Source organism: Micromys minutus (genome assembly GCF_963924665.1).
Source record: "Micromys minutus genome assembly, chromosome: 17".
Lineage (NCBI taxonomy): Eukaryota > Metazoa > Chordata > Mammalia > Rodentia > Muridae > Micromys > Micromys minutus.
The window spans coordinates 3,718,845-3,744,531 of record NC_137952.1 but is presented as its reverse complement, the minus strand read 5'-3'; the positions used below and the strand labels follow the sequence as shown (position 1 = coordinate 3,744,531).

At 48.1% G+C, this 25,687-nt stretch overlaps 1 protein-coding gene across 3 annotated transcripts in view; it reads left to right on the top strand.

Moving 5' to 3' along the window:
- EXT2 (exostosin glycosyltransferase 2) overlaps positions 1 to 25,443 on the top strand; it is a 129,529-nt gene extending 104,086 nt beyond the window's left edge. For 2 of the 3 annotated variants that reach the window (XM_080931181.1, XM_080931180.1), the window contains exons 11-14: positions 14,333 to 14,476; positions 16,866 to 16,994; positions 18,161 to 18,243; positions 24,699 to 25,336. In XM_080931181.1, the coding sequence (XP_080787307.1) occupies positions 14,333 to 14,476; positions 16,866 to 16,994; positions 18,161 to 18,243; positions 24,699 to 24,837 (495 nt within the window). In that variant the 3' untranslated portion in view covers positions 24,838 to 25,336. The other variant, XR_013975384.1, reaches the window with a different exon arrangement.
- Positions 25,444 to 25,687: the final 244 nt, after the last annotated feature.

Genomic DNA, 25,687 nt, shown 5'->3' with positions numbered 1-25,687 from the left:
AAGATGGTCATGAGCCTTCAGGGCTCTGGGGCAGAATATTATGGTGTGGCTATGAAATGGGCCTACAGGCTCTAGTGTAGACACTTGGTTCCTGGCTGGAGGTGCTGTTTGAGAGGTTGTGGGCTCTTCAGAGAGGTGGAGCCTAAGTTGAGGAAGTAGGTCGCTGGCATGTTCCTAAAGAACTCTTTTTTCCTCCCGCCTCTTTCTGCCCTTTGTTTCTGTGGCTGTGACATTTTACCTCTGCTCGTGGGGTCACAAAGCCATAGCTTGAAACCCCAGAAACTGTGAACCAAAAAGAAACCCTTCCCCCCTTACATTGTGCTCTCAGGCATTTTTAGGTCAGGTATGAGAATGAAAGACAGCTAAGCTTTGAAGAGGTTTGAGTGTAGATGTCAGTCATTAACTTTTAAGAAAACCTTATAAAATTTATATGGAAATTCATAGACAATTATAAATTACATACTATGGTAAATTAAAGGTGTGTGTATGTCCACATGCACATGTTTTGGGGTGTGTACAAATGTATATGTGGATATGGGTATATGAGTGTACAGTTATGAAGGTCAGAGGTCAACCCTGTATGTCATCTTCAACTACCCTCATTTTGTTTATAGATAGGGTCTCCTAGTAAGCCAAGAGCCCAGATCTTTGTCTGGGTTGCTGGCTAGTAAGCTCCAGGGATTCCCTTGTCTGCACACATTAATTCCCTGCATTCTGCTCTTGACTGTGGATGTAATGTGATAATCCAGTTCTCTCACAGTCTTGCTTCTGTGACTCCCCACATGACAGACTGTAACAGGACTAGAATTGTAATCCAAATGAGCCCTTTCTCCCTTAAGTTGCTTTTATTACAGCAACAGGAAAAAGAAACAAAGAAAAATGAAATACTGAGAATGTTCCTCGAACTTTTTATCATCCAGGCAAAAAGATAGTTGAGAGGTATCAACACCCAGGGGAGGAAGTGGCTACTGCTGGAAGTGCTCTGACAAACAGCATGTGCAGACCAGACAGAAGGAAAACAAGGAGCCTCACACAGAAAGAAGCTACGAGAAGATCAAAGTAGAAACTAAAGCTGTAGTCCACTGTGTGAACTTTGTAAGAGAATGGGGAGCAGGAAAGAGCCAGGGGCCTAAGGATATTCACCAGCAATTCCTTGGTGCAGGCAAGTGGGATAGTTGTACAAAACAAACAAGCAAACAAAAAATAGCCCCTTTGTGGAACAGGTAGACCAGATAGTCAATAAGTATTTAACAATGCCATTTACTGGAGTTTCGGGGGGAGAAAAGTGGGGTAAAAAGTATCTGAAGTAGGAGCTGACCCTGCAGGCCACAGCAGGGACTGTAGATTTCTACAGTTTATATCTATAAATTACACAAACTGAATGCATCATAGCAGTACTCTTGTGTTCAAGTAGCTCTCAGAAGCAACATCCAAAAACAGTGTGTTCATCTGTACAAGCACATATAGAGAAGAAGACACAATCAGATATGCCTTGCTGGACCCTGCTTCTGTAGCTGGAGCAGGGGTCTTATCAGCGATGATGGTTCTTCCTCCCTTCCTGTCTCACTCACTTTATTTCCAAGCCAGGTCTCACCAACTTGCTTTTGCCTTCCCTCATGTGTCCAGTATAAGTCAGACTTGCTCAGCTGTCCTATGTTTGTTTTGATAGATTATGTAAATATATGATAGCTTCTAGATTATGGGATGATGCATCCCTTTTATTTTTGATATTAGCCATTTCTTTCCTTCTCTCTTTGACACCTCCCTCCTCTTCCCACAGGAGTTTGAACTGTAGCCTAAGCTGTCCTCCAGCTTACGATCCTGCAGCCTCTGCCTGCTGGACTGCAGGTATGCTCTGGGGTCAGGCTAGATCTGTTGTCATGGTTCTTTCAAGCAGTTGGCTTGGCTTTGTTGGGTTTTCTTATGTTTTGTTTTGTGCTAATCACCTCTCTGCATTAGTAAATTTGAATCACTTTTTTTTCTAGTGTTTTTTACTTGAAAGCATAGATCATTGGTTTTAATATTGATTTTCTATATATATATATATAATATATATATGCACTGAAATTTCCTCTTTGATCACTACATCAGTTGTATTCTAAAGTTTCTTTTTCCCATGGTGTGTGTGCGTGTGGGTGTGTGTGTGTGTAAAGCTACTGGATGTTGAGGGAAGGGTGCCCCAGTTCTGTTATTAGAGACTGCAGACTGAGGTCACCCGGGGCCTGTGCTTTGTTCACAGTTCTAACAGTGCCTCTGCTCAAGTGTCGCACGTAGGCCCAGGCCCCAGAGTTGTACTGTTTTCACAGGGGCACACTTGGGTGATGCATGCCAAAAGACTGGAAAGCTTAATTGACATAGACTACTGTGAAGAAACCTTCGCACCACGCTTGTGGGTTAGAGGGCAGAGCCTACGCCAGCTCCTAGAACACACACTTCCCAGAGACACAAGACCGATTCACAGGAGGTGAGAGATAGAGGAAGTCACCCTCTTGGAAACCGAGTGTGATCTGCAGTTTGTTTCCAAGAGGAAGTTTGTAGAGCCCTGTGGTGCTCAGCCAGGCCTTTGCTAAATCTTAGCAGGACTAGGTGACATAAAACACAGATGAGGCTGCTCGCTCCAAGTGTGACCCAGCCCTGGCCTCAGCTGATCAGGTGACAGGCTCAGATCTCTGTATGTCATGTGTTAGCTTTTCTAGTTGTGCTCAGAAGAAACATACTGAGAATGTGAAGCGGCCTCAGAGACACCCTCTTCCTCCCTGCTCTGCTGCCTAGAACCGGGAGAGCTGCAGAGAGGTCAGCGAGACTGCGTAAGACTTGCTGGTACAGAGGAATAAGGTCTGGAGCACGAGGCAGGGCCAGTTTTTCTTCGGGTCCCGTGACCTGGATGCACAAATATTGGGATCCAGTGCTAGAAATCATCATTGCCTTGGAAGGAAACATGGATTACTTGCCTGACTCAGTGGGGTCACTTTCTCTCTTGGAAGGCAAAGGACCCTGGGAACTTTCCCTTCCGTCTTCAGCCCTGCAGTCAGGAGCTAGGAAAGATCATCTCTGGCCCTGCATGTTTCTGACTTGTTTGACAAGCTCTATGTGCTACCAGATGGGAGATTCCTTTCAGCCTGGGATAATTTATTTATCTGTTTATGTATTTTACCAGGAAAGTATCTATTCAGTTCTTGGTGCTCATTCTTGAGTGACTCCTTGGGGAACAGTAGCAGTGTATAATGTTACTTGGATGTTTGATATTTTCCCCCGTAGTCCATCTGCTTTTATTACAGACACTAAAAAGCAGGGAAATAAAAAGCAACTTATTCCTACTCCCTCCCCCGTCTCTAAGAGACAGTTTAAAACATGTGGTTGAAAATGAGCCGTGGAGACTTGGCTGAGTGTACAGACCTGTGGATTTATTTTTCCTTTCATACTTTGATCCACATTTCCAACCATAAAAAATTATTAGTGGCACTTAAGTGTTGGACATTTTTCACCTGAGAGGTGAAATGCTCTTGGCTAATGATGTTGGCTATAAATACAGAGTTAGAGCTTCGTGCAGGAGTGGGAAGGAACAGAGCAGCTGTGTGATGTCAGGCACGGGTGTCGATGCCCAGCATCCATAGGTGGCAGACGCTGCTCTTGCTACTAATCAATTGTGAGAACTTATTTACATAAGTTTTCTTCACAGCTGCCCAAGGCAATGGCAACTCTATATTTTCAAAAGATCATGAAAGACAGCAAAGGGCTTGCCCCATTCTTCTCTCACAGCCCCTTCCCTGCTTTCTGACGTTGGAGTCATCTAGAGGAAGTGAGAGTGAGTGTGGGCCGTGGGGTGGGCTGAGCAGCTTTGCTAACAGTGGACATTAGGTAGCTAAGGGAGGAAGGGATGGAAGGACAGACTCTGAGGCTAACTGAAGCAGCTCCTGGGAGGTGTATATTAAAAGAAGTTGATCCCAGAATAAAATTGTGGTGACAGAGATGAGACAGGAAAACAAGTGAGACCCAAGTGGTGAAAGTCTGAAAACTGAGTGTTGGAATGATCGGAGAGCCCGGGAGAACAGGGTCTGCTTGCCCAGAGCATGGGTTTAGTGAATGATGGGGACTTGGCTAATTGAGTTCATCAGAGGTGGTATGACAATGACATTTATATTTTAAACAAAATTAGTATAATACAGCCAGCTATATGTGCATCAGGGACAGCAGGTGAGACGCATAGTCTATAGTTCTAAATAGTTGGCTTTTTCCTCTCACCATAGTGCTACGAAAGAAAACAGTCCCCCTAAAAGTCCCTTCAAAAGTGAAGCAATAATGTAAAAGATAAATGTGATCTCCCTATGCTGATGCTGACCCACCCAGCGTGTTGGGTTGTCCAGGACGGTCTGGGAGCAAATGAATGCAAAGTGGTCCTGCCTTCTGCTCTGAAGTGACTGATTACCGTCCTAGGAATGACTTCCAATCCTAATCTGGAGACACGTCCAGTCAGGCTTGTGGAAGTTCCAGGGGCTCTATAGAAAGAGTTTTCTTTGCGGCACATCCTACTGTGGGCTGTGGGCAGGCTCAGCCTCTGAGTTATCTAGGGTCCTGCAAAACTCAGCTTTTATATAGCTGAGACAAACGCAGAGGGATCCATGAAGAAACTGAAACAGAGGCTGTTTCCTCTCCGCTGGATATGACTATCACCATTAGGAGACAGCATGGCTGTGGTGACCCACAGTTACCTCGCCCGTGCTCATGGCAGTAAGTTAAACAGAACAACAGAGCTGCTAGTAGTCTGTGAAGGTGATAAGGCTGCTACCACTCCTTATGAGGAGTAGGGAGTCACGAGATGCTCCCCTGAGACGCTCTCCCTGTCCCAGCTGCCATGGCCTGGGGTACTAGAATATGCAGGAGGTGGGCAGTTGACTAGGTGGTTGGGGCTTTTCAGCACTGCAGCTGTTGGTGAGCTGTCAGTGTTGCAGTAATTAACCCTAGACAACTCCCTAAGACAGCCTTGACAGAAGGTCTCTGTGGTCTGTCAGCCAAATAGGTGAGCTAGAACACTCAGGTGTCTCCCCAAAGAACTCACACAACAAGGCATGCACCACAGTGGTTGAATAATCTGGGTACTGGAGACATCACAGACTTTGATGAGAATCAGCACCTCAGATTTCCAGGCCTTGGTTCTTGGCTACCTCAGATTCCTGGGCTTTTCCTGGATCTGGCCAGGAGTGAGTGGTTGGATTGAGAACTATATTCACTTACCTTCTTGTTGGTGGTAGACCATTACAACAACCCACGTGGCTGGCTCCTTTTCCTGAACCTGGACATAGCATCAATATTAAATTGTAAAGAACCTCTGTCTGCCTGTCTGAATATCTGCCTGTCACCTCTGATTGTTACTTTTGTTAAATGCTATAAGAGTTTCTCTCAACCATACTCTGGTCTTCAACAGACGGAATGGCCAAGTGGTAGCCCTAAGAGACCTCACTTCCCCAGGCAGACATGGGAACATAGTGGTTAGAGGCAGGCTCTGTCCTGTCCACAGTATCTCCAGCTCCTGGGGTGCAGCCTGCAGACCTGCTCACCCTGTCCAGCTTGCATTGATTTACACCTGCGTGAGATAGGAGGGAAAACAGCTCACATGTGCTGCCAGGGCTGGGAGCGCTGCTAAAAAAATATCTAGAGACAAGCCAGACGCCGAGGAGGTGCTGAGAGATGCTGTAGTGTGGCCTGACCTTGCCAAGCCCTTCTGAAGCACCCGGCCCCACTGGAGAAAAAGTTAAACAAAAATATTAAGGGAAGGAAATGGAATATATATGCTGAACATTGAAATAACAGCCAACCATTTGGAAAGGCACCCAGATGGGAATTATCGTTAAGTGGCACTGTCTTCCCACAGAGCAGGTGAAAGCAATGTTTAGAATGTGTTTACATAACCATTAATGAAACATCACTGGAGGGCTGTCCCTGTCCCAATGAGGAGGGACCTGTCCAAGGTGTCTCCTCCCCTCACATTCATAAGGGAGGCAGGTTAATGAATGCTGGACAGGGAAGGGAGGTAACTCTGGCCCTTCCCTGGGCAGCCCTGGGCCCTAACAACTCATGTTCACAGTGTGGGAAGGCCATTTTTAGTCATTACCTGTGTGATGCTTGAACAAACACCCCTACTGCCACCCCCACCCCATTGGGCAGGAGCTGTCTGCAGATTCTTGTGTCTGAGGGTTATTGTCTCAAATCTGCCTTTTGTCTCATTGAAATTGATCACAGGGAACTCTTGCACTTTTGGACTTGAGAGTTTCAGACTCTGGATATGGTTTCCAGATGGGAGGGACTTCTCTTCAGGACCGCTTGTCTGCCTTGATAGTGATAGAGATGCTAGACCAGGTGCTGAGACAGGAGTATAGAGGCGGGGGAAGTAAAAGCCATAGCACTAGGCCCTGAGCTGTCCAGCTCCCCATGAGGGCAGGCAGTGTCTGGACTCCCAGGAACACTACATCAGGCTCCACAAACATGAGACCGTGCCTTTCATTGTCAGAGCACACAACTATAGGCTGCCAAGTTCTGGATATAAGACAGGCTTGTGAAAGGAGGGAGAAAATGCTGAAAGGCTCAAAGTAGCCTCTGCCCTTGAAGATGCCCAAACTGTGGGACAAATCTCTAGAAAGCAAGATGACCTCGCCAGCCTGAGGTGTAGAGCTTTCTTCTCAGATGATATTTATTTCTTGCTGCCTGGAAATTGGTGCCTAGGGTTTTCATTAATCATGGCTGCTGTGCATTTGCTACTGTCTGCTGGCTGGTTTAAATAAAAAACTTGGCAACCTTTAAAAGTAAGACTTCTTGGTTCCCTAGTAGCCTTTGGGTTGGGCTGAAGATATGAGGGTTTGGGTGGAGGTCATAATCACACATTGACACTCAGCTCTTGGAAGGAAAAGAAGAGCCCGCTTCTCACAACTAGAACCACTGACCACGTGTGCACCAGAGATGCCGGGCTTGATGATAAACAAACCTTGGTGATAGTGTGGTCCTTTCAGCAGGGATTGTGGCGCCTCTTTTAGCGGCTCTCTGCCTAGACTCTTTGCTCATGGTGGTTATACAGTAAATACTTGCAGACTGACTGGAGTTAAGGTTTAGACATTGAATTGACTCCCTGTGCATAGAATTATAAAGGAACTGTCGGAGTATATGTCCCCATAATCCCTGTGAGTTAAGTGCTGGCCTTCTACCTACCTGCCAGTAAACAAATGGCAGAAAGGAATTTTATGCTGCTCTTGCATGGCTGTGAGCAATGGGAATCCATCCTAACTTTGTAATTAAACTCCCCTCCTGTAGAATGAAACCTTTGAAGCTTCTTTGTGTCTCTGCTCCTCTGTCCCTAGTCCACAAGTCTCCTTTCTACCCTGTTAATGTCCTCAAACCTTTCCCTAAATCCTCACTTCCTAGTGGGCATACCACTTACTTTCCCCTGAAGGTGAAAGCCTCATGTCAACAAGACACATGCCTTATTTTATACCCTGTCCCTGAAGTGTGGGATGTTCCAAGACATACCTGGGGCAGGCTGGCTTTAACAGAAGGTACTATTGCAGTTCCGGGGAGAGGCAGGGCCTTTCAGACACAGTTCTGGAACCTTGAGGCCTCCACAAGTAAAAGTTTGATTTAAACTTTATACCCTCTACAAAATTAGCCAAAAGCAAATTACATACTTAAATGAAACACACAAAACTGTGTTTGGGTGGGGTGGGGGTTCAGATCCAAGGAGTTTGAGAAGAGTCTGATCTTGACAATAAAAGGTTAGTTCATAAAAGGACAAATTGGTAAATTGGGCCTTTTCAAAATAAAAATATTTTGTTCCTTAAAAGACAGTGTAAAGAAGATGAAAAGATAAACTCCAGACCAGAGAAAATATTGTAAACCATATGTCCAACAAAGAAGTAAACACATCAGACATATAGAGACTCTTCAGAAGTCCACAGTAAAATTCCAGCCATCCAGCCAGAAAGAGGACGGCACGCACAGATTTCCCACCAAGGATTCAGTCAGCAGCAAGTGGAAGAGACGAACACAGCCCGCAGGACAATGTACAGGAAACTCGAGGGCACACACAACATAGCCTCCAAAACGTCCAACATCACAAAACAGCAACAAGGAGCTGGGGATGGCTCAGTGGGTAGAGCTCACTGTAAAAGTGTGGAGAGCTGAGACCGATCCCAGCACCTATATATAAGCTGGGTACACACTCTTAATCCCAGAGCTGGCGAAACAGACAGGAAGAGCCCTGGAGCAAGTATCGTTTCTAACTCTGTGTGCAAAAAGGAGGGCACTCATCAGCTTTGCTCTTGACGTGGTCCGGGGTGCAGTGGTGAGAGCATCCCAGCAGCTGCAGGAGGCAGCGGAGCTCACTAATTCTGTACAGAGCTCAGGCCTCCCTGGTCTATAGTCACTGAGACTGAGCCTCACCAAAGCCAGTTCAGAATTCTGAAGCCTCAGTAACAGTCCACTGAGTAAAAGCAGCCTGCCCGTCCTCTCTGCAGGATTTAGGAAACACCCATTTGCCTGCTCGTCATAGTTTTAACTTCATTGAATTGTCTCCTAAGACCAGGCCAAGAAATAGTGGAACTACACCCAAGGCTCCAAAAATAAAGAAAAAAAGTTGGGGATGGGGGTGGGGTAGTGGTCTTAAGGGCAAAGAACTAGCTTGAGCATACCCCCATCCTGACCTCTCCCAACCCCTCACTTGCACTCTCCTCCCCTCCTCTGTTATCTCAGAAAAGATTCACTGCCTCATGAGGAAGAATAGTCAGGTTGAATCTTTCTTTCAGCTCTTCTGGTCTTGTGCTTCTTCCTCTGCCCTAGAATCTGAGGCTCCAGGAGGCACTGGGATGTGCTGTGGAGACATGGGCTTGCACACAGATGGGGCTTCTCATGCCATGAGCATGTAGCTGCTGATTCTAAATGGAAACACAATGAAGCTTCTGCTTTAGACAGAGCAGTGTTGATGGGAGCAGAAGGCCAGTCCTGCCCTACCCCCCACCTCCCCCAGTCCTGCCCTACCCCCCACCTCCCCCAGTCCTGCCCTACCCCCCACCTCCCCCAGTCCTGCCCTACCCCCCACCTCCCCCAGTCATGTCCCCTACCCCTGCTGCCCCCAACCTTGCTCTGCTGTCCACCTGCCCTTGGCCTGAAGAAGCCACCCAAAAGAAGCACACGTCATGTACCCAGTACCAAAGTCCTCCAAGCAGATTGGGACATTTGGGAGTGTTGCCAAAGTTCCAGAGGCCCCTGTGCTTCTAGTTTTCCTGCTTCGTTGATTTTAAACAGAGCTCTGCTATGGCTTGGAAGGGTCTCTCAGGTAGACGTGGGTGATCTCACAGGTTGGTTGTTTGTGCAAGTATATATTAATGCTAGTCAGCATGAGGAAGCTCCGGGTGACCATGTCTGGGCTTCCCTACTCTAGTCAGCATTCTCTGTGCCCTTGGTAAGAACCAAGGCTCTCAGCTTTCCAAAAAGCCATCTCCTGACAAACTGCCATCTGCTGGTGTAATGCAGAGGCTAAGCTAAGAAAGAACCCCTTAGCCCACTTTGCATTTCACCTCAGAAAGCTGCAAGTGTCAAGGTGGGTTGGGGCCTAGAGAGAAGACCTGGCCAAACTTGCCATGCTAGTATGAGGAACAACATTAGATTCCTAGCACCCACATGAAAAGCAAGGTGGACACACATGTCTGTAATTCTAGCACTGGTTGTTGGGGCTCCCTGGCTACCAGCCTAGCTTCAGGTTCAGTGAGGAACCCAGTCTCAGGAACACACCCAATATTCTGACCTCCATAGGTGTATTCAGGAATGGACGGACGGACAGACAGACACACACGGCACGCGAGCGCGCGCACATGCGCGCGCACACACACACACACACACACACACACACACACACACACACAAAATGAATCCTGTAACTGTCTTCTTAATGGAGGCCAACCAGTTCCTGCCTCCACATCTGGGCAACATACAAGACAAAGTCTGAAGAAAAGAGACCACTTATTAAAGATCTTCGCATGTTGCTGTTTTCAGCCCTGCCTTGGTTCACCCAAGCATGGGACCACAGGGTGTGAGCTAGTTCATAGAATTCTGTACCACTATGCTTCTTAGCAGTTGACACAACTCTGAAGTTGTAGGCAAGGAAAAACATGAAGCCTTTGCCCAGCAGGGCACCCCTTGGAACCATGTTCATACACGTGCACACTTGCCTCTTTCCAGTGCCACTTCTGCTAGGGTGACAGGCATGCACCATCTGTAGCTTCCCTTAGCTCTTCTCCTTGCACCTTGGTCTCAGCTATCCTGAGCTTGTGTCATCCCTGTAGTCCAGTGGCAGTGTGGAACTGTGCCTTTGGAAGGGGGACTGTAACAGCCACGTTGGAGAGTGCCTGTTTTGCTCTTGGTGTCAGGATTGCACCTCCAGATGGATACCACATGTGGCCGCGTCTTTCCTCTGATTTCTCTGGTTCCTGAGGCTGGCTCGGAAGGTAGCACACATCCTCTCTTTAGGAACATTTATGGGCTGGCCTAATGTATATGGCACTTAACGAAGTTCACTGGTGTAAGCCGGTCTGTTCAGAAATGTACATCCTGAAACAGATCACACTGAATGGGTTCATTCCTAGAAACCAGTCTGAAGAGCAGGGAACACAGAAGATCTTTGCCCTAAGGGGCAGCACTCTGAGTGACCATGTGCCCCTGTGCAGTGTTTGGATGCAAGGGTCTGGTTGGGACGCCTATTGAGCCCGAAACAAAAGTAGAACTGCCTTGACTTACCCTGTGAGAAGCCATGGAAGACCTCGTGGCTTTCTGGTTTGGGGAGTTATTTTGTTTTAAAGAAAGTAGAAAGTACCCCAGGTAATTGCATCTGTGAGTCCCGAGAACAGGAAATCTCTCTGAGTAGGTGAGAGGGGTTTGGGGGGTAAAGCTCATAGAAGGAGCAACTGTGCGAATACTGTGTGGATCTGTAATCTGTATTCTGATAGGAAATCCAGATTGTTACAGACTTTGATCCTTGGGACTGTGCTGGTAAATGTCCAACAGGGCGCTGTTTAGAAGGCCTGTGGCTAGACTGGAGTAGAACTAGAGCAAGATAGGTGGGTCTTCCCTAGAGGGGAGGAGGGGTTGGAGCAGGGTGTTCAACAAGGAGAGGGTGTGGGGTGGGCACTGGTGCTCTCACTGGGAAAATGCTTCCCCGAATGCACAATCAGCTTGCTTCTACGCTGGCCAGTTCGGGTGGCCTCCCCGTCGGCTTCCCTCCGTGCTGACCCTGCAGCCAGCTGCAGAGTTCTACATGAACTGACAAGAACGGCATTTTGAATGAATCCAGCTGCCTGGAGCAAGTCAAGGACAGAGCTCAGGAAAGGAACCCAAGACTTGGAACACCTCTGGTGCCTGTGACTAGGTGTCATGGAGTAAGTCTGAGATAAGGTTGGAAAGTGACTTCAGTCGACAGGAAGAATCCCCTACTGAACTCTTAAGTGTTTGACTCTAAAGCTGAGCAGGTAATAGTAACGACAGTAATAGAGGAGAAGATAATGCTGATGGAAGCTGGGCAGGTAATAGTAACGACAGTAATAGAGGAGAAGATAATGCTGATGGAAGCTGAGCAGGTAATAGTAACAACAGTAATAGAGGAGAAGATAATGCTGATGGAAGGTGGCTGTGGGTTGGGGGAGGGGCTTGGAAAGGAGGAGGGGCTGCCTTACTTCAATTTCAGTGTACAGCAATGTTAATTCCAAGTCAACAGGAGAGGTGCTGATTGCAGGTCACAGTTGTCTGATAGCAGAAGCTAAGAGGCCTGTTGAGGGAACCATTGCTTAGAGGCACCTTTTGAAGCCAGGAAAATGTTCCAGAAGACACAGCACATGCAAAGGTCTTGGGGTCCAGTCATGGCCACAGAGCACAATAGAGAATGTGTGATCCTTAGCAAGCAGAGGACTCCATGTTGTTCTTGATGAACTAGGAAGCCATTTTTGTTTGTTTTAGATATCAGGTGATCCTTAAGGATTTCCAGGAGATGTTACGGGTTGAAATGTGTCCCCTCATAAAGGATGTGCTCAAGTTCTAACCTCACTACCTCAGAGTGTGGCTTTATATGACACTGGGCTTTTCAGAGATAACCAAGTTAAAATGAGGCCACCGGGGTGGGCCTGCATGCGTCACAGGAACTCTAGACAGACTCGAGTGAGGAGACTTGTCCTGTTTCAGTGGAGGGCTGGACTGATGCATCTGACAACCAAGCACCAGAGGCCAGGGACAGGCAGGGAAGGATGGCAGTGGGACATGGCCCTGACAAACCATGACTCAGGATCCTAGCTGCCTGAACTTGAGTAGTTTGTGATCCAAGTCCCCAGTGAGTGGTTCTCTTATGAGAGCCCGGGTAGCTCCAGAGGAGGGGAGCAGCTGCCAATACCCTGGCTGTGCCCTGCAGAATGGCATCTTCACATCCTCCTTAGATTCAGTGTTGTTGCATGGTGGGAACCTGCTTGCCACTCTGCAATATGATCACATATTGCTTCTATAGAGAACCACATAGAATATTCATGAAACAATAGGACAGAATACTGCTGAATTATGCAGAATACTTGTAGGACTTCCAGACTGGTCCAGTTAGAGATGCAAGTTACAGTTTGGAAGGACAGGAGGTGCAGCAGGGGATGAAGAGGTGGCCATCATGGGATCTGGCTGGAGATCCACAGAGGAGCAGAGGTGGCCTGGAGTAGAGCCAGCAGGACTTTGTAATGAATCCAGAAAGGAGAACAGAGGCGGCTGGGGCATCAGCACTTGAGGAACAAGTGGGCTACCACAGCAGAGAGGCTTGAGGGGACCTTTCCGGGCTGGAAGCCGTGCTCTATTCCGGCAGTTGTTGGTGTTGTGTTTCCTGTAAGCTGTGTCCTAGATAGGCTATATCGGTGTGGAGCTGACGGGGCTGTCCCTTCAGTCTAGCCGGTTGAACTAGCATGAGTGGCCCCCAGAAAGTGCATTGCAGAAAAGTCCCACCCCAGCATGCTTGGCCATTCCCAAAAAGCAGTATTAAGTGAAGTTGAGCAGCTCAGATGAGGTGAACCCCTGAGAGAGTGTCCAAGGAAATAAGTGGGGCCTATGGGGGCGTAAGCCCACCCTTAGACTTCAGCTGAGGAGACAGAGCATCATGGCGGCGGGCAGCAAAGATGTCCCTGCTTATCGCTTCTTTCATTGTATGTGGGGTGGGAACTGGGAAAGTGGAGCATGCTTAGGATTTTTTTTAAAAAGCCTTTTATCACATTTTAACGTATCATTGTGAGTGTGGTGTGGGTGTGCCCCGGTGCACAAGTGAAGGTCAGAATAATCTGCCAGTCACCTCTCTCCTACCATGTGAGTCTTCAGGGTGAATGCAGGTCACCAGGCTTGGTGGATTGTGCCTTTAGTCACAGAGCCATCTCACGTGGTCCCATGTTAGTGTGGCTGTGTGCACACAGGTGTACAGGTGCAGTGCCTACAGTTAACATCAGTGTCTTTCCTTGATCATTTCCACCTTAATTTTTTGAGAAATTTTAGTGATTTACCTAGCCCAGGCTTCAGAGGTCTGCCTGTCACTGCCTCCTCTTCTGTGGCTAGAGGGGGACACTGTATACCTGCTTTTTCCCTACATGGGTTTTAGGGATCTCAAGAACCCTAAACTCAAGATCCTGGTATTTCGTGGCAGGTACTTGAGCAACTGAGCCACCCCCTCGGCTCCCTCCTTGCTTCTAAAGGTCAAACTAAATTACAGAAAACACATGGAAGTACCAGGCATGCCTCATGGATGGCTAGTGCACTGTGTTCTTCTGTTCATCCAAAGTGTCAACTCTGAGGACCCTTCCTAAATATAGAAGTCAGTTGTTCCCAGAATGCTCCAGGGCATGGAATCATGAAGTGCTGATTCTCAGAATACACAGGGAGCTGCCACCTCACCAGACCTCACTCAGAGTTCACACTCTGAGTGTGATTCATTCATGTGAGTAGATCCATTTTATTTATCAAACAGCTAAGTCTAATTTTCTAAACGTACGCTATGCAAAGGAGGGCAGGGCAGCCAGTTTCATGTCTAAGCTAGCATAAGCAGTACTCAGCAAGCCCTTCTTCCACACGACTTGAAATGGTCGAGCATGCACAGGACGTTCTAGAAGGAATCAAAATCCTTCTGTCTCTGAACACTGGAGGAGCACTAGCACCAGCCAGCAGAGTCCTCAGAAGCCTGTCCTGACCCCAGGGGTCTGCCGGGGCCAGTCTGGGAGCCTCAGCAACTGTGGTTGTCCCACCCATCCGAGCCGTCCCAGGCGGGGATGGCTCACTGCTGTGCTTCTTTCCCTAGGTCTGGCGGGAATTTCCTGACCGGCTGGTGGGCTACCCAGGCCGCCTGCATCTCTGGGACCACGAGATGAACAAGTGGAAGTATGAGTCAGAGTGGACCAATGAGGTGTCCATGGTGCTCACGGGCGCAGCCTTCTATCACAAGGTGAGGGTGGCACAGTGGTTTGAATGCTGCACCTGTTTGATTCACGGGTTTAGTTTCTGGGGCCTTCACTGGGTTTAGGAGATATGCTTTCCCTAGAAGGCTTAGAAAAGCCGTGTTGTATGGTACTCCTTGTAAATATGGAGGCACCAAAAATCCCTATCAGCCAGGTAAGGAAAAGCCGCTGACTGTGTCACCTTTTGTATCCTCTGCACACATAGATGGTTGAACACATTCTCTTCTGCCTACTGTCTCATTATTACAAGTGTTTCCTCATACCATCCATTTTTCTTCAAGAACAGTTACTTAGTAGCATAATTGGTAATAAGCCACTGTGTTAATGTTCCTTAAATTACACAGACACACACACACACACACACACACACACACACACACACACACATAAAGAATTTCTCTACCTTGGGTATTTAATTTTTTTGTCATTTCAGAGAATGCTAATAGCTAATGCTTAAGTAGCAGTTTATATTCTTTTATAATTATTGTGCTTGTGGCCATTATGATAGGTTCCTAAAGGCAAAATTACAATAGAGAGAGCGATTCCGTGAGTATTTTTTAGATTCCTGTATTGCCAGTGCCAACAACACACAAACTGGCTGCCTTGCCTTCCTCTACATAGTACATTTAGAAACTTAAAGTTATCTGTATTGATTAATAGAATGAATCTTACTATATAGACACTGACCAGTTTCTGATAAGGTGATGGTTCTGAGACTCAGACTTATTTTAAGATTTTCCTCTTTGAGGTCAAGGCTAGCCTTCACTACAGAGCTAGTTCCAGGACAGCCAGAGGTATACAGAAAAACCCTGTGGCACAAAAGTGTGCACTTTTATTATTTTTAGTTATGTAGATATGAGTGCAGGGCCCAGGCATACCGGATGCCCTGAGCTGGAGTTACAAGCAGTTGTGAGCCACACAATGTGGATGCTGGGAACTGACCCTGGGTCCTCCACAAGAGCATTGCCGATTTTAACTCTCATCCCTCCACTGTTTTTTTAGGGTAAGGTAGGGGCTTGTGCTTTTGTGGGTAGTAGGAGACTATTATACAGAGCTCTGTAGAGCCCAGGGCAGATCATCACTGTAGACTGTAGAGCCCAGGGCAGATTCTCACTGTACAGACTGTAGAGCCCAGGGCAGCTCCTCACAGTATAGACTGTAGAGCCCAGGGCAACTCCTCACAGTACAGACTGTAGAGCCCAGGGCAGATCATCACAGTACAGACTGTAGAGCCCAGCAGATCATCACGGTACAGACTGTAGAGCCCAGGAGATTGTAGACTGTAGAGCCCAGGGCAGCTCCTCACAGTACAGACTGTAGAGCCCAGGGCAGATCCTCACTGTAGACTGTAGAGCCCAGGGCAGATCCTCACTGTAGACTGTAGAGCCCAGGGCAGCTCCTCACAGTACAGACTGTAGAGCCCAGGGCAGCTCCTCACAGTACAGACTGTAGAGCCCAGGGCAGCTCCTTGCTGCTCTGTTGTGACTCATCACTACTGCTCCCTCTTTTCCGAAATTCTAGGTCAAGAAATAGATTTTGGTTTGAATAAAACAAACCAAGCAGGCTATCATTTATAACTTCAGGAGTTATTCCTTCATCTGTTCACAAATTTATTTTTGGAGGCAGGATCTAGCTAGGTGCCCAGGCTGGCTTTGAACTCATAGACTTCCTGGTTCAGGCCCCCAGGTGCTAGGACTGCAGGAGCATGCTGTCACACAGGCTAATTATTTTTGATCCAGTAATTTTTAGTTCACTCATGGAACTTACAGTAATTTTAAGTTTGCCTCATTCTTGTTCTGTGGCTGATCTTGTTCACAAGCCTTCCTTCTCAGCTCAGGGCGTGGCCCACAGAAAGACCTGCTGGGGCATTCCTAAGACCACTTACATGTTTGGCTCACACTTCACATTAATAGGAAGACAATGAAAGTATTTATTTTACACTAATATATAATCATAGTATATACCTATGATCGGTTACATGTAATATTCATAAATAAAACTATTTGCCGTGTATTTATTTGCATGTTTTTACTTTAAAGGGGAACTGAGCACGCGTGTGCGATACATCTGCTTTTGTCACTTACCCGAGAATCTCATTGAAGTAAATCTTAATGAGGAAAAGCACATTCCTACCATTTAATACCCTCCCATGTGTGTGAGTGTGTGTGTGAGTGTGTGTGTGTGTGTGTGTGCACAACACACATGTGCCTTAGTGTACATCAGCCTTACCTGTGAACCCTTACCAGCCCATTTTAAAGGCCCTGGGCCCCTTAATTTTTTTTTGCCCTCCCTACCAGTAAAGTCTTGTGTTTAATCTTGTCCCTGTCTCACTGAGTTGCCTGTTGTGTATTTCTTCATTCTTGTCTCAATCAACAGTATTTTAATTACCTGTACACCTACAAAATGCCTGGGGACATCAAGAACTGGGTGGATGCTCACATGAACTGTGAAGACATTGCCATGAATTTCCTGGTGGCCAATGTCACAGGGAAAGCTGTCATTAAGGTAAGAGCCCATGCCACCCTTGCTTGGCTCTCTGGAACCCAGCGCTGTTCCCTGAGCCTGAGAAGCTATGGGGACTGTAAGGTGCTGACTCTGCACAGAGTAGAATAGTTTGCAGTTGTCCTGACCCTTGGTTTTAAAGACCCAGCTGTCAGTACTTTGAAGTACCTTTGCCATAGCATTTGGGCCTGAAAAGATACCATTTTATTCTTGAAACTCTGTGCTTGCCAAAGTCATAGCCCAAGTGACAGGTCAGTAGTACAAGTCCACTCATATGGACAGAATCGTATTTTACATGGGGTTGGAAACCCATGTGAAATTGGGCAGTGAGAAATTGACTTTCTCAGCCAGGAAGAGTCACTGTCTTCGACGGTTAGACTGGTAACGTGTGACATCTTACTCACCTCCCTCATGTTCCTGAGTGACTCAGGGCAAGGGACTGCAAGAAAAATAGAAGATTATAAAATGTGAGGACTGCTCTTCAGGGACCCCAGACCTTAAGTTTCTTTTTTTAACATGTGTTTAGCTGTGGCTCCTTCCTGTGGATGTGAGTGTGCGGTTGGAGATGAGCCCTGGCTCGCCCTGGTCAGCCTGCACATCCTCCTGTCCTTCCTGTTACTCACTCTGGAGCAGCCTCACCTGGGTTTGCTAGATCATCAAGAGTCGCTGGTTTGGGGGTGGGGTGCAGAGGAGTCTCGGGGGAGGGCTGGTTAGTTCCTCCCATCCCCACCAAGGGAATTGGGAATGAGCTGGCAGCTCCAGGAGAGGTGCTGCCCCAGCCCTTGGCCTTAGCAAGAGAAGGCGAAAGGCTGCCTATTGGAACTAAGGTTTGGCTGCAAGTTGTGGGAGGCTGTATTTCATCGCCCTCATGACTGCAAGAACAAATGGTGTTTATACAAGGGCCTTGGCAGTGAGAAAACCGTCATTAAACAGGAATTAAGGAGCTTGTCATCACAACTTCGTCCCAGTTACAGAAGGCGCAAGCCCTGCAGGCACTGTTATTGGGCCCTTGGGAGTCTGTCCTTGGCTGAGGCAACCCAGATTGAATGGAGGAGTGCTGAGGTGTGTGCGCATGTGCATGTGTGTACAGAAGCCCGTACAGCGGCATCATGGCGTGGCTTTATAGTCCTGGACACTGACAGCAAGGTGTGTCTCATTTTCCTCGCCAGGTAACCCCAAGAAAGAAGTTCAAGTGTCCTGAGTGCACAGCCATCGATGGACTCTCGCTAGACCAGACTCACATGGTGGAGAGGTGAGTACGGCTCTGAAGAGAAGCCTCCCAGCCTCCACCCCTGTCTATGGGACTGTGCTGTAGATAGAAGGACAGCTGCTGGGAGCCAGCACCTCCTTTTGCACTGTGGGAATTGAGCCAGTTCAAGTCCAGGTCACCCACTGAATTAATTTGGGATGCTACTCACTCAATTTGTAATGGTTGGAAGGGTCTGAAAAATATAGCTGGCCTTAAGCTCTAGAACCTGATCCTTTGTATAGATGAAGTGGTTAACTGTCTGTCGTCACTTGAATGGAGTGAGCTGGGTAATATAGCTGCTACAGTAATTCTTGATTAGAAAGGATTAAACCCAACCCAGCAGAGACCAACTGCTTCTGCTGACCCCACTATGCACCTGCCGAGGGCAGGACTGACAGACAGGCTCAGAAGGTTGGAACAGCAGGGTGACTGAACCGTCCTGAGTCTGCTCACTCCTTTAGATGCCCCTCTGTACTCAGGACCCAAAGCTCTATCGTCTATCAGCGTCGTTGTCAAGGGACCCAAGTGTACTCCAAGGATGCTGCAGTAGCCTTCAGAGGAGGCCTCCAGCTCAGGTTCCCACCAATCAGTATGTGTGTTTGCTGACAGTTCACTTCTGAAGTCCACAGCCACAGGAAAACACTCCAGACATTTTCCACTGGCTGTTCGATTCTGTGATGTTTTATTTCTTCTAACTCTAAATAACCACCTTAGCTCCCACATATGGGTATCTTACTCAAAAGCCATGACTTTTACCAGCAGTTGATGTGAAATCATATACGAGTGTCCCCTGTAATACTGTAAATGTCGTAAGGATGGCGGAGTTAATTATCTACCATAGCTCATTGGGAAGAGGCCCCAGTTGTAATTCTACCAGAGAAGGCAAGACGGTTATTAAGACCTACCTTACTCCCTGTGTTGGGGAGACTTCATAGCATTAAGGCGGTGGTTGTCAGTGGAGTTGACGGAGGTTACAGTACAGCAAAGGGAGGAAGGCTGACCTGGTGGCCGGCAGCCTTGGAGTTCTTGTTGGGGTTAGCAACTCTGCTCTAGCCTGAGGGCATAGCAGGTTTGAAGCTGTGCTAAGGGCAGGGCTAGAGCACTCAGCAGGATGTTACAGTGTCCTGAGCAGGGAGCCATGGGGCTGGTTCAGAAGAGATTGTGAAACAGGCCTGGATGTTGAGTCCGTTTGTTCTGAGATTACAGTCACTTTGTAGAACTTGGTGATCGATATTCACCAGCAATGGCTGACACACAGCAGCCATTATATGTTTGTATGTACGTAAAACCTAAACTGCATTGTGATGCATCCCCCAAGGAAAGTGCAGTTTATAATGGGGGGAGGCAAGACAGAATTGTTGTTAGCAGGTGGGTTATTGAGAAGAATTTTGTCAAAAGTGACAAATGTGAGGGGAGGCTTCAGAGATACCAGGGGGCTGGACGGCTTAGCAGTTAGGAGCGCTCGCTGTTCTTCCTGAGGACCCAGCTCAGTTCCTCACACCCAACTGTAGCTTCAGGGAACCCAGTAAACACTGAGGTAGCATTCACATGGCACACACACATGGATCTCAATCCTCTGAGAAAGACAAGCAAGTCTCACTGTAACAGGCTGGGTCAGTGCGTTCAGGGTTGGTTCGACTGGTGCAAAGAGACTCACCCTGAGGCAGTCTGCAAAGACTCTGAACTTCCAATTAAAGTGCTTTAGTTTTCCCTTCAGACTCTGAGAAGCCACCAAGGATTTGACTAGGGGACTAACTCATTCAAGGAATTGTTCCGAGATTAATTTAAGTGACCCTCAGGATAGAAAGATTATTGAAGAGAGGGAGACTAACAGTTTGAATCACAAATGAAAGCGCCCATGATTTTCCTAGGAAAGACAAGCCAGAGTTTTGTTGCCACATTTGTAGGTGTGGGAAGGCTGTGGGGAAAGTAGTGACAGAAGTAACTTGGGTTTTGGAGTCAAGAGAAATGACAGGACCTTTCACCGCAGTAATCCAGGAGGAGGGTGGAGAGTTGGCCATGGACGCTGCAGGAGATGAAATCATGGGAGGCATCAGTGCATGGTGGCTGTGAGGGGCTGCCCTCTATACAGGGCAGCAAAAATGAAGATGTATGGAAGTTACCTGCCCAGACACAGCAGTCGACTTAGGAGAGGCCAAAGGAAGCATGGGAACATTCCTACATCTAGGAGATAGTAGGCGAAACCAGAAGCAGCTGGGGAAGAGGAAAGAAAGGTGGGTATGTAAAGCCCAAAACAAGAAAGCTTCAAGGGACACACACCCGGACAGGGTCTGAGAGCTTAATTGTTTACTAGAGACCTAAGGAAAGAGAGTCACTAAGCCAGCAGGTCACAGCATGTGAGATGCCAGTGACCAAGGGCAGCTGGGGAAAACAAACCACCCCCTTGAGAGGTTCTGTGCGGAACAACAGGAGACAGATTTCAAATGCACTGGCAACTGTGAGTAAAGCTCTGTAGGTGGAGGTCAGGCACCAGGTTAAGAAGTCAGGCACTTAGGCTGGAAGAAGGAGCTGGTTCACAGAAGAGCCCTCCACTTGGCCTGCTCATCATTGCCCTCCACTACACAGCCCACTGTCACCAGACAGAGCCCTAGGAACTAACTACACAGCCCACTGTCACCAGACAGAGCCCTAGGAACTAACTACACAGCCCACTGTCACCAGACAGAGCCCTAGGAACTAACTACACAGCCCACTGTCACCAGACAGAGCCCTAGGAACTAACTACACAGCCCACTGTCACCAGACAGAGCCCTAGGAACTGCTTTGCCATCCTTTGACCTTGTGTTGGGGCCTGGGGTTCAGTCGGCTTCTTTAGTCCTAGACTTGGAGAACTATCAACTAAGTAGGAAAGTAGCTTTTACTCCTTCCAGCCTATTTCCAGGGGCTTCTAGATCCGAAAGAACCAAGTTTTAGCTGCTCTCTTTGACCAGAATCATTGCCAAGGGCAATGGCAGACAGTGTTGTTTTAAAGCAGTTTTATGTCCAGTCTTTCCCAATGAGTCTAACCTAAGGAAGTTGGCTTGTCTTACTGAACTTCAGCTTTTCCATTAAATATCAAATTATAGTGTCCGGTCAAGCATATGAACAGATACGACCATCTTTGTACCAAGCGCTGTTACGTGTTAGGGACTAAATACATGCTTGAACACCTGTGATCCAGGCTGGGCCCTGCAGTGTTTATTCACACCCATTGCCCTGACAGTGTCCCAAGGCTCTGTGTGTGACAGGAAAATAAGGTCCACAATCCTCTCTTCCCCAGATATGCCTAGCAGTTGAGTGTGCCCTCGGTTGGAAAAGCAGACTCGGAGAGTTCTCACGGTGGCTGGGCGGCAGTTACGCTCTCCGCCTTCCTCAGCCTGCTTGTCCCCCAGCCATGTGCCCTGTGGGAGAAGAAAGCAGACAGCCAAGAGCCTTTCCTGTCAAGAATGACCCAGTGTCACTTGCCCATCATAGACTATGTGGAGGGAAGAGACAGTTGCCCCAGCAGATGGGCAGCCACTGCAACCAGGCTGCCCTGAAACCCAGTGGTAGCAACCTAGTGGCCCAGCTGGCAGATCTGGTCACAGATGTCATCAAAACTCCTTAAGGGGCTGTGAGCCACTCCCGCCCAACAGGAGCTGCAGTCTTCCAGGGGACTGCTCTGTGCCTTCGCCTTGTGATTAAAGAGCAGGAAGCTCTTCGGCATGGTCCCAATAGCTTATCCCTCATCTTTCATTCTCTTTAAACTTTTATTCTCAAGGATTGCATGCTACATACAATGAAATATGATCACATCACTTCTTTCCCTTCAAATCCTTGCCTATTTCCCTCAACAGATTTTCTTCCCAAGTATATGTCTTTTTTTTTTTTTTATAACTCCTAAGTTCAGTTAGCACTGCCCATATGACATGCGTGTGACACTGTTCAGTGCACGTAGGAAGCCTACCCGTGCTTACATCCTCAATAAAGAATGAATCTTCCTGCCCCTGCAGCTATCCATTGCCAGCACCTCCCAGTAAAGGATGGGGCCTGGAGTTCACATACCCCATCAATCATGGGATTTGGGCTGGTTTCCTCTCAATCAGGTCCTGTGCAAGGAACCCTAGCTACTGTGAGTTCATATTTGCAATAACTATACTATGTCCAGAAGACAAGACCCCACTGTACGCCTGCCCCTCCCCTGGCTCTTTCATTCTTTCTGCCTCCCTGACCCTTGTGAGAGACAGGAGCTTGATACAGATGTCCTGCTTAGGCCTGAGCACTCAGCACTTTGACCACTTAAGAATCTCTCTGTTGACCTGCCCACTGCATAAAGAAACTTCTCTGACCAACACTGAGAGCAGCCAGGTCTGTAAGTATATGTAAATATTTAGAAGGTAGTTTGATAGCATGACCATTTATCAAGATAATAATACATTCTGCACTGGGGCCTATGGCCGTGTTCTACCTGGACATAGGCTTTTGAGCAGGACTGTATGAGGTATGACATTCCCTCCTGTGAAGCAGGCTCAAATCCAGCCAGAGAGCAGTTTCCTCTGTAACAGCCATGACACTCACATGAGTGGACTGGTCTTTCTCTGGAGCTTGGATAGCACTCCCAACACCGTGACAGCTAGTGAACAGGGACACCGTGTCCCCATCCGTTTGAGATGAATTTTCCTGTCTTACGTTCAAAGTGAGCAGTGCCTTCAGCACTAAGGTCTTACCATGTGTTTTTCTGTGGGTCATCAAGGACAGTCACCGTAGTTAGGGAGACCTTACTGACTGTTAGGAAGACACCCCATGCCTATATGGCAGTTTTCACTGAATGACCCATATCTTCTGTGAGTATTAGTGTCCATCCTTGGATGGTAGTTCCATAGAATACATGTGAAATGAAAGAAGTGGGGGATACTGGGAACTAAAGGGTTAAAGCATGGATGGGAGAGGAGAGAGGGGTCAAGGGAGGTTAGCCAACACTAAGGGTGCGTGGGAGCCTTAGGGAAGCCCACTAGGTAGTAGATGATTTCAAAATACAACTTCTAAGGCAAGAGTGAAAAGAGTCACCCCTCCCCTAGTGTCCCTGAGGCCGTCCCCATGTGAGTCTCAGAGACCCAGTTGTGGAGAACAGAGCAGCCAGTGCTGGCCCAGTTCCACCCGTCATTCTCCAGCAACTCACTTAGCCTCTCTGATGTTATTCTCCTCACCTCTGACATGAGGCTGATAGAAAAATGGGATTAGAGTGCTTTGAGAAATCAGTGAGATGTAAGGTAAATGATCTGGCCTGGAGCAGAGGTTCTGGAGTTGTAGCCTTTCGCCCCTCCTATTGGGCCACACAGGTTAATAAAGATTAGGGTCTTGTCACTCAGTCTTTAGTCTCAAGAGCTGGAACCCCTGGGTTTAGCTTTGGCCCATTTAATGTTACTTTATTTTTAGCTTTCGCACATTAACCTTTTAGTTTCTCAACCTTCCCTCTAGAGATTAGGACAGAGCCCTGGGGCTATTACTCGTTCTGAGTAGAGCTTGTAATGAACGTTACCTCTTTGTGGTGTTGGTAATCTGTTGACACTGGTGGCCATAAGTCCATGATTCTGTGGCACACACTTTTTGGAAGTGTAAGGCAGGGAAGAGCTGATGACCCAAAGGCCATCTTCCCAAGCCCAGAGCTCTTCTCTGTTACTTATTTTGGAAGCAGCTTATGGCACGTCTGGAGAGAGGTGGCAGTGAGTGTCGTGAAGTAGCTCCTGCTCTGTGACCACTCTCTCCTCAGCCTTTCCTGCTGTAGCTCTCAGAGCCAGCTGCCTAAGCAGGCCCTGACCCTCTGCAATCCATCCTTCTGGGCCCCAGCTTCAAAGGAGCTTTTCCCAGGCTTTTTTCCCCTCTGGCCTGGTGCTGACCTGTTCCCGGTCACCCTGCTGACACACTCAGTTGGCCTGACTGACCCTCTCCTCTGAGGGAGTGGGGGCAGCAGAGGAAGACCTGCTCTGCTGTGTCCAACTTTTGTCACCATGTTGCTCTTGTTCATGGTTTAGTGTGACACCAGTTACACAGGAAACCCTCTGAGCTGGGGCTGTCAGAAAAGCATGCTTATAGCTGGGTATTTACAGGCCATCCATGAGTGCTGGGGAGCTAAGTGCCCACTGCTTAAAATTCAGAGTCCCCACTCCCTTGGTTCCTTTGCCTTTCTCCCACCTCCTTTAGCAAGCAGTCTTCCTTTCTATCGTCCTCCTTCGCTGTTGCTGGCAGAGATGGGGTTAAGGATTGTTGGAGCTAATCCACCTGGGTTTGAGGCCTGCTAGTGCTGGAAAAATGACTGGAATTTGAGGGGGAGGGGCAGGTGTCCTGACCTGCCAGCCTGCAGACTGCATCCTACTCACTTTCTCCTCTGACCAGAGCCAGGAGCCTGGGTCACCTTGCTTTCCATCATAGCCCTTTGCTGCCTCTCTCATTCTGCTCATCTCCCCCTCGTTCACCCGCAGGTCTGAATGTATCAATAAGTTTGCTTCCGTCTTCGGAACCATGCCCCTCAAGGTGGTGGAGCACCGAGCGGACCCCGTGCTCTACAAAGACGACTTCCCTGAGAAACTGAAGAGCTTCCCCAACATTGGCAGCTTATGAAACTCGCTGCTTCCCAGGGCTGTGGAGGAACCTACAACACTCGCTGTGGGGGGCGAGGGAGGCCAGCCTGGGTCAGACTTCCCCAAACACACTGGAGCCTCTCCGGCTATGAGCCCTGCTTTGTCCTCCCATCTCCAAGGACTCTGAAAATGCCAAAGGAAGGGACAAGGAAGGAACAGATGCCTCAGGGACAAGCTGCAGCTTGGAGCCCGGCATATTGCTCTTGGCTTGCAGGACCCAGTTCACCGTCTCCAGGCCCTACAGCTGTCCAGTTTTAGATGTCACAGCAGAGGCATGCAGTCCTCTCACATCCGCAGACTGGAGCAAACCTGACTGTGCCACAGATCCCAGCACCTCTGAGGGTTGGAACTGTGCTTACGACCCAAGTCACTAGCCCAGGTACACAGCGGAGCGCAGGCTGCCAAGATGCGTCCTGACAGTCCCTGAACAAGTCTTTGTTTTGGCTTTTTGATATGATTAAAATTATTTTTTACTCTTTTTTCTTCTGTCTAGAATGCTGGTTCTTGATTATCCAATGACCTTCTTTGTTTTGTGCACATAACCCCACCTCTGTGCTAACAACCATCCAGGAGGATGAAGCCAGGAAGACCCAGCTCCATTTGCATCAAGTGTAGGGGACCCAGGAGCATCTTGAGAGTGACGTGTCCAGCAGCAGTTCCTTCTCCCTCAGCCTGGGCGTTCGGTGCTGTGCTCAGGGAGATGGGAGCCTCTGTCGCCACCTGGCATCACTGTAGCTCCTGCCATGTTGCAAGAGCTGAGGGCACTGAGAGAATTTTACCCCCACTCCACCCAAGGGGGTCCAGGACCCCTTATTCCTATGCCGAAGCAG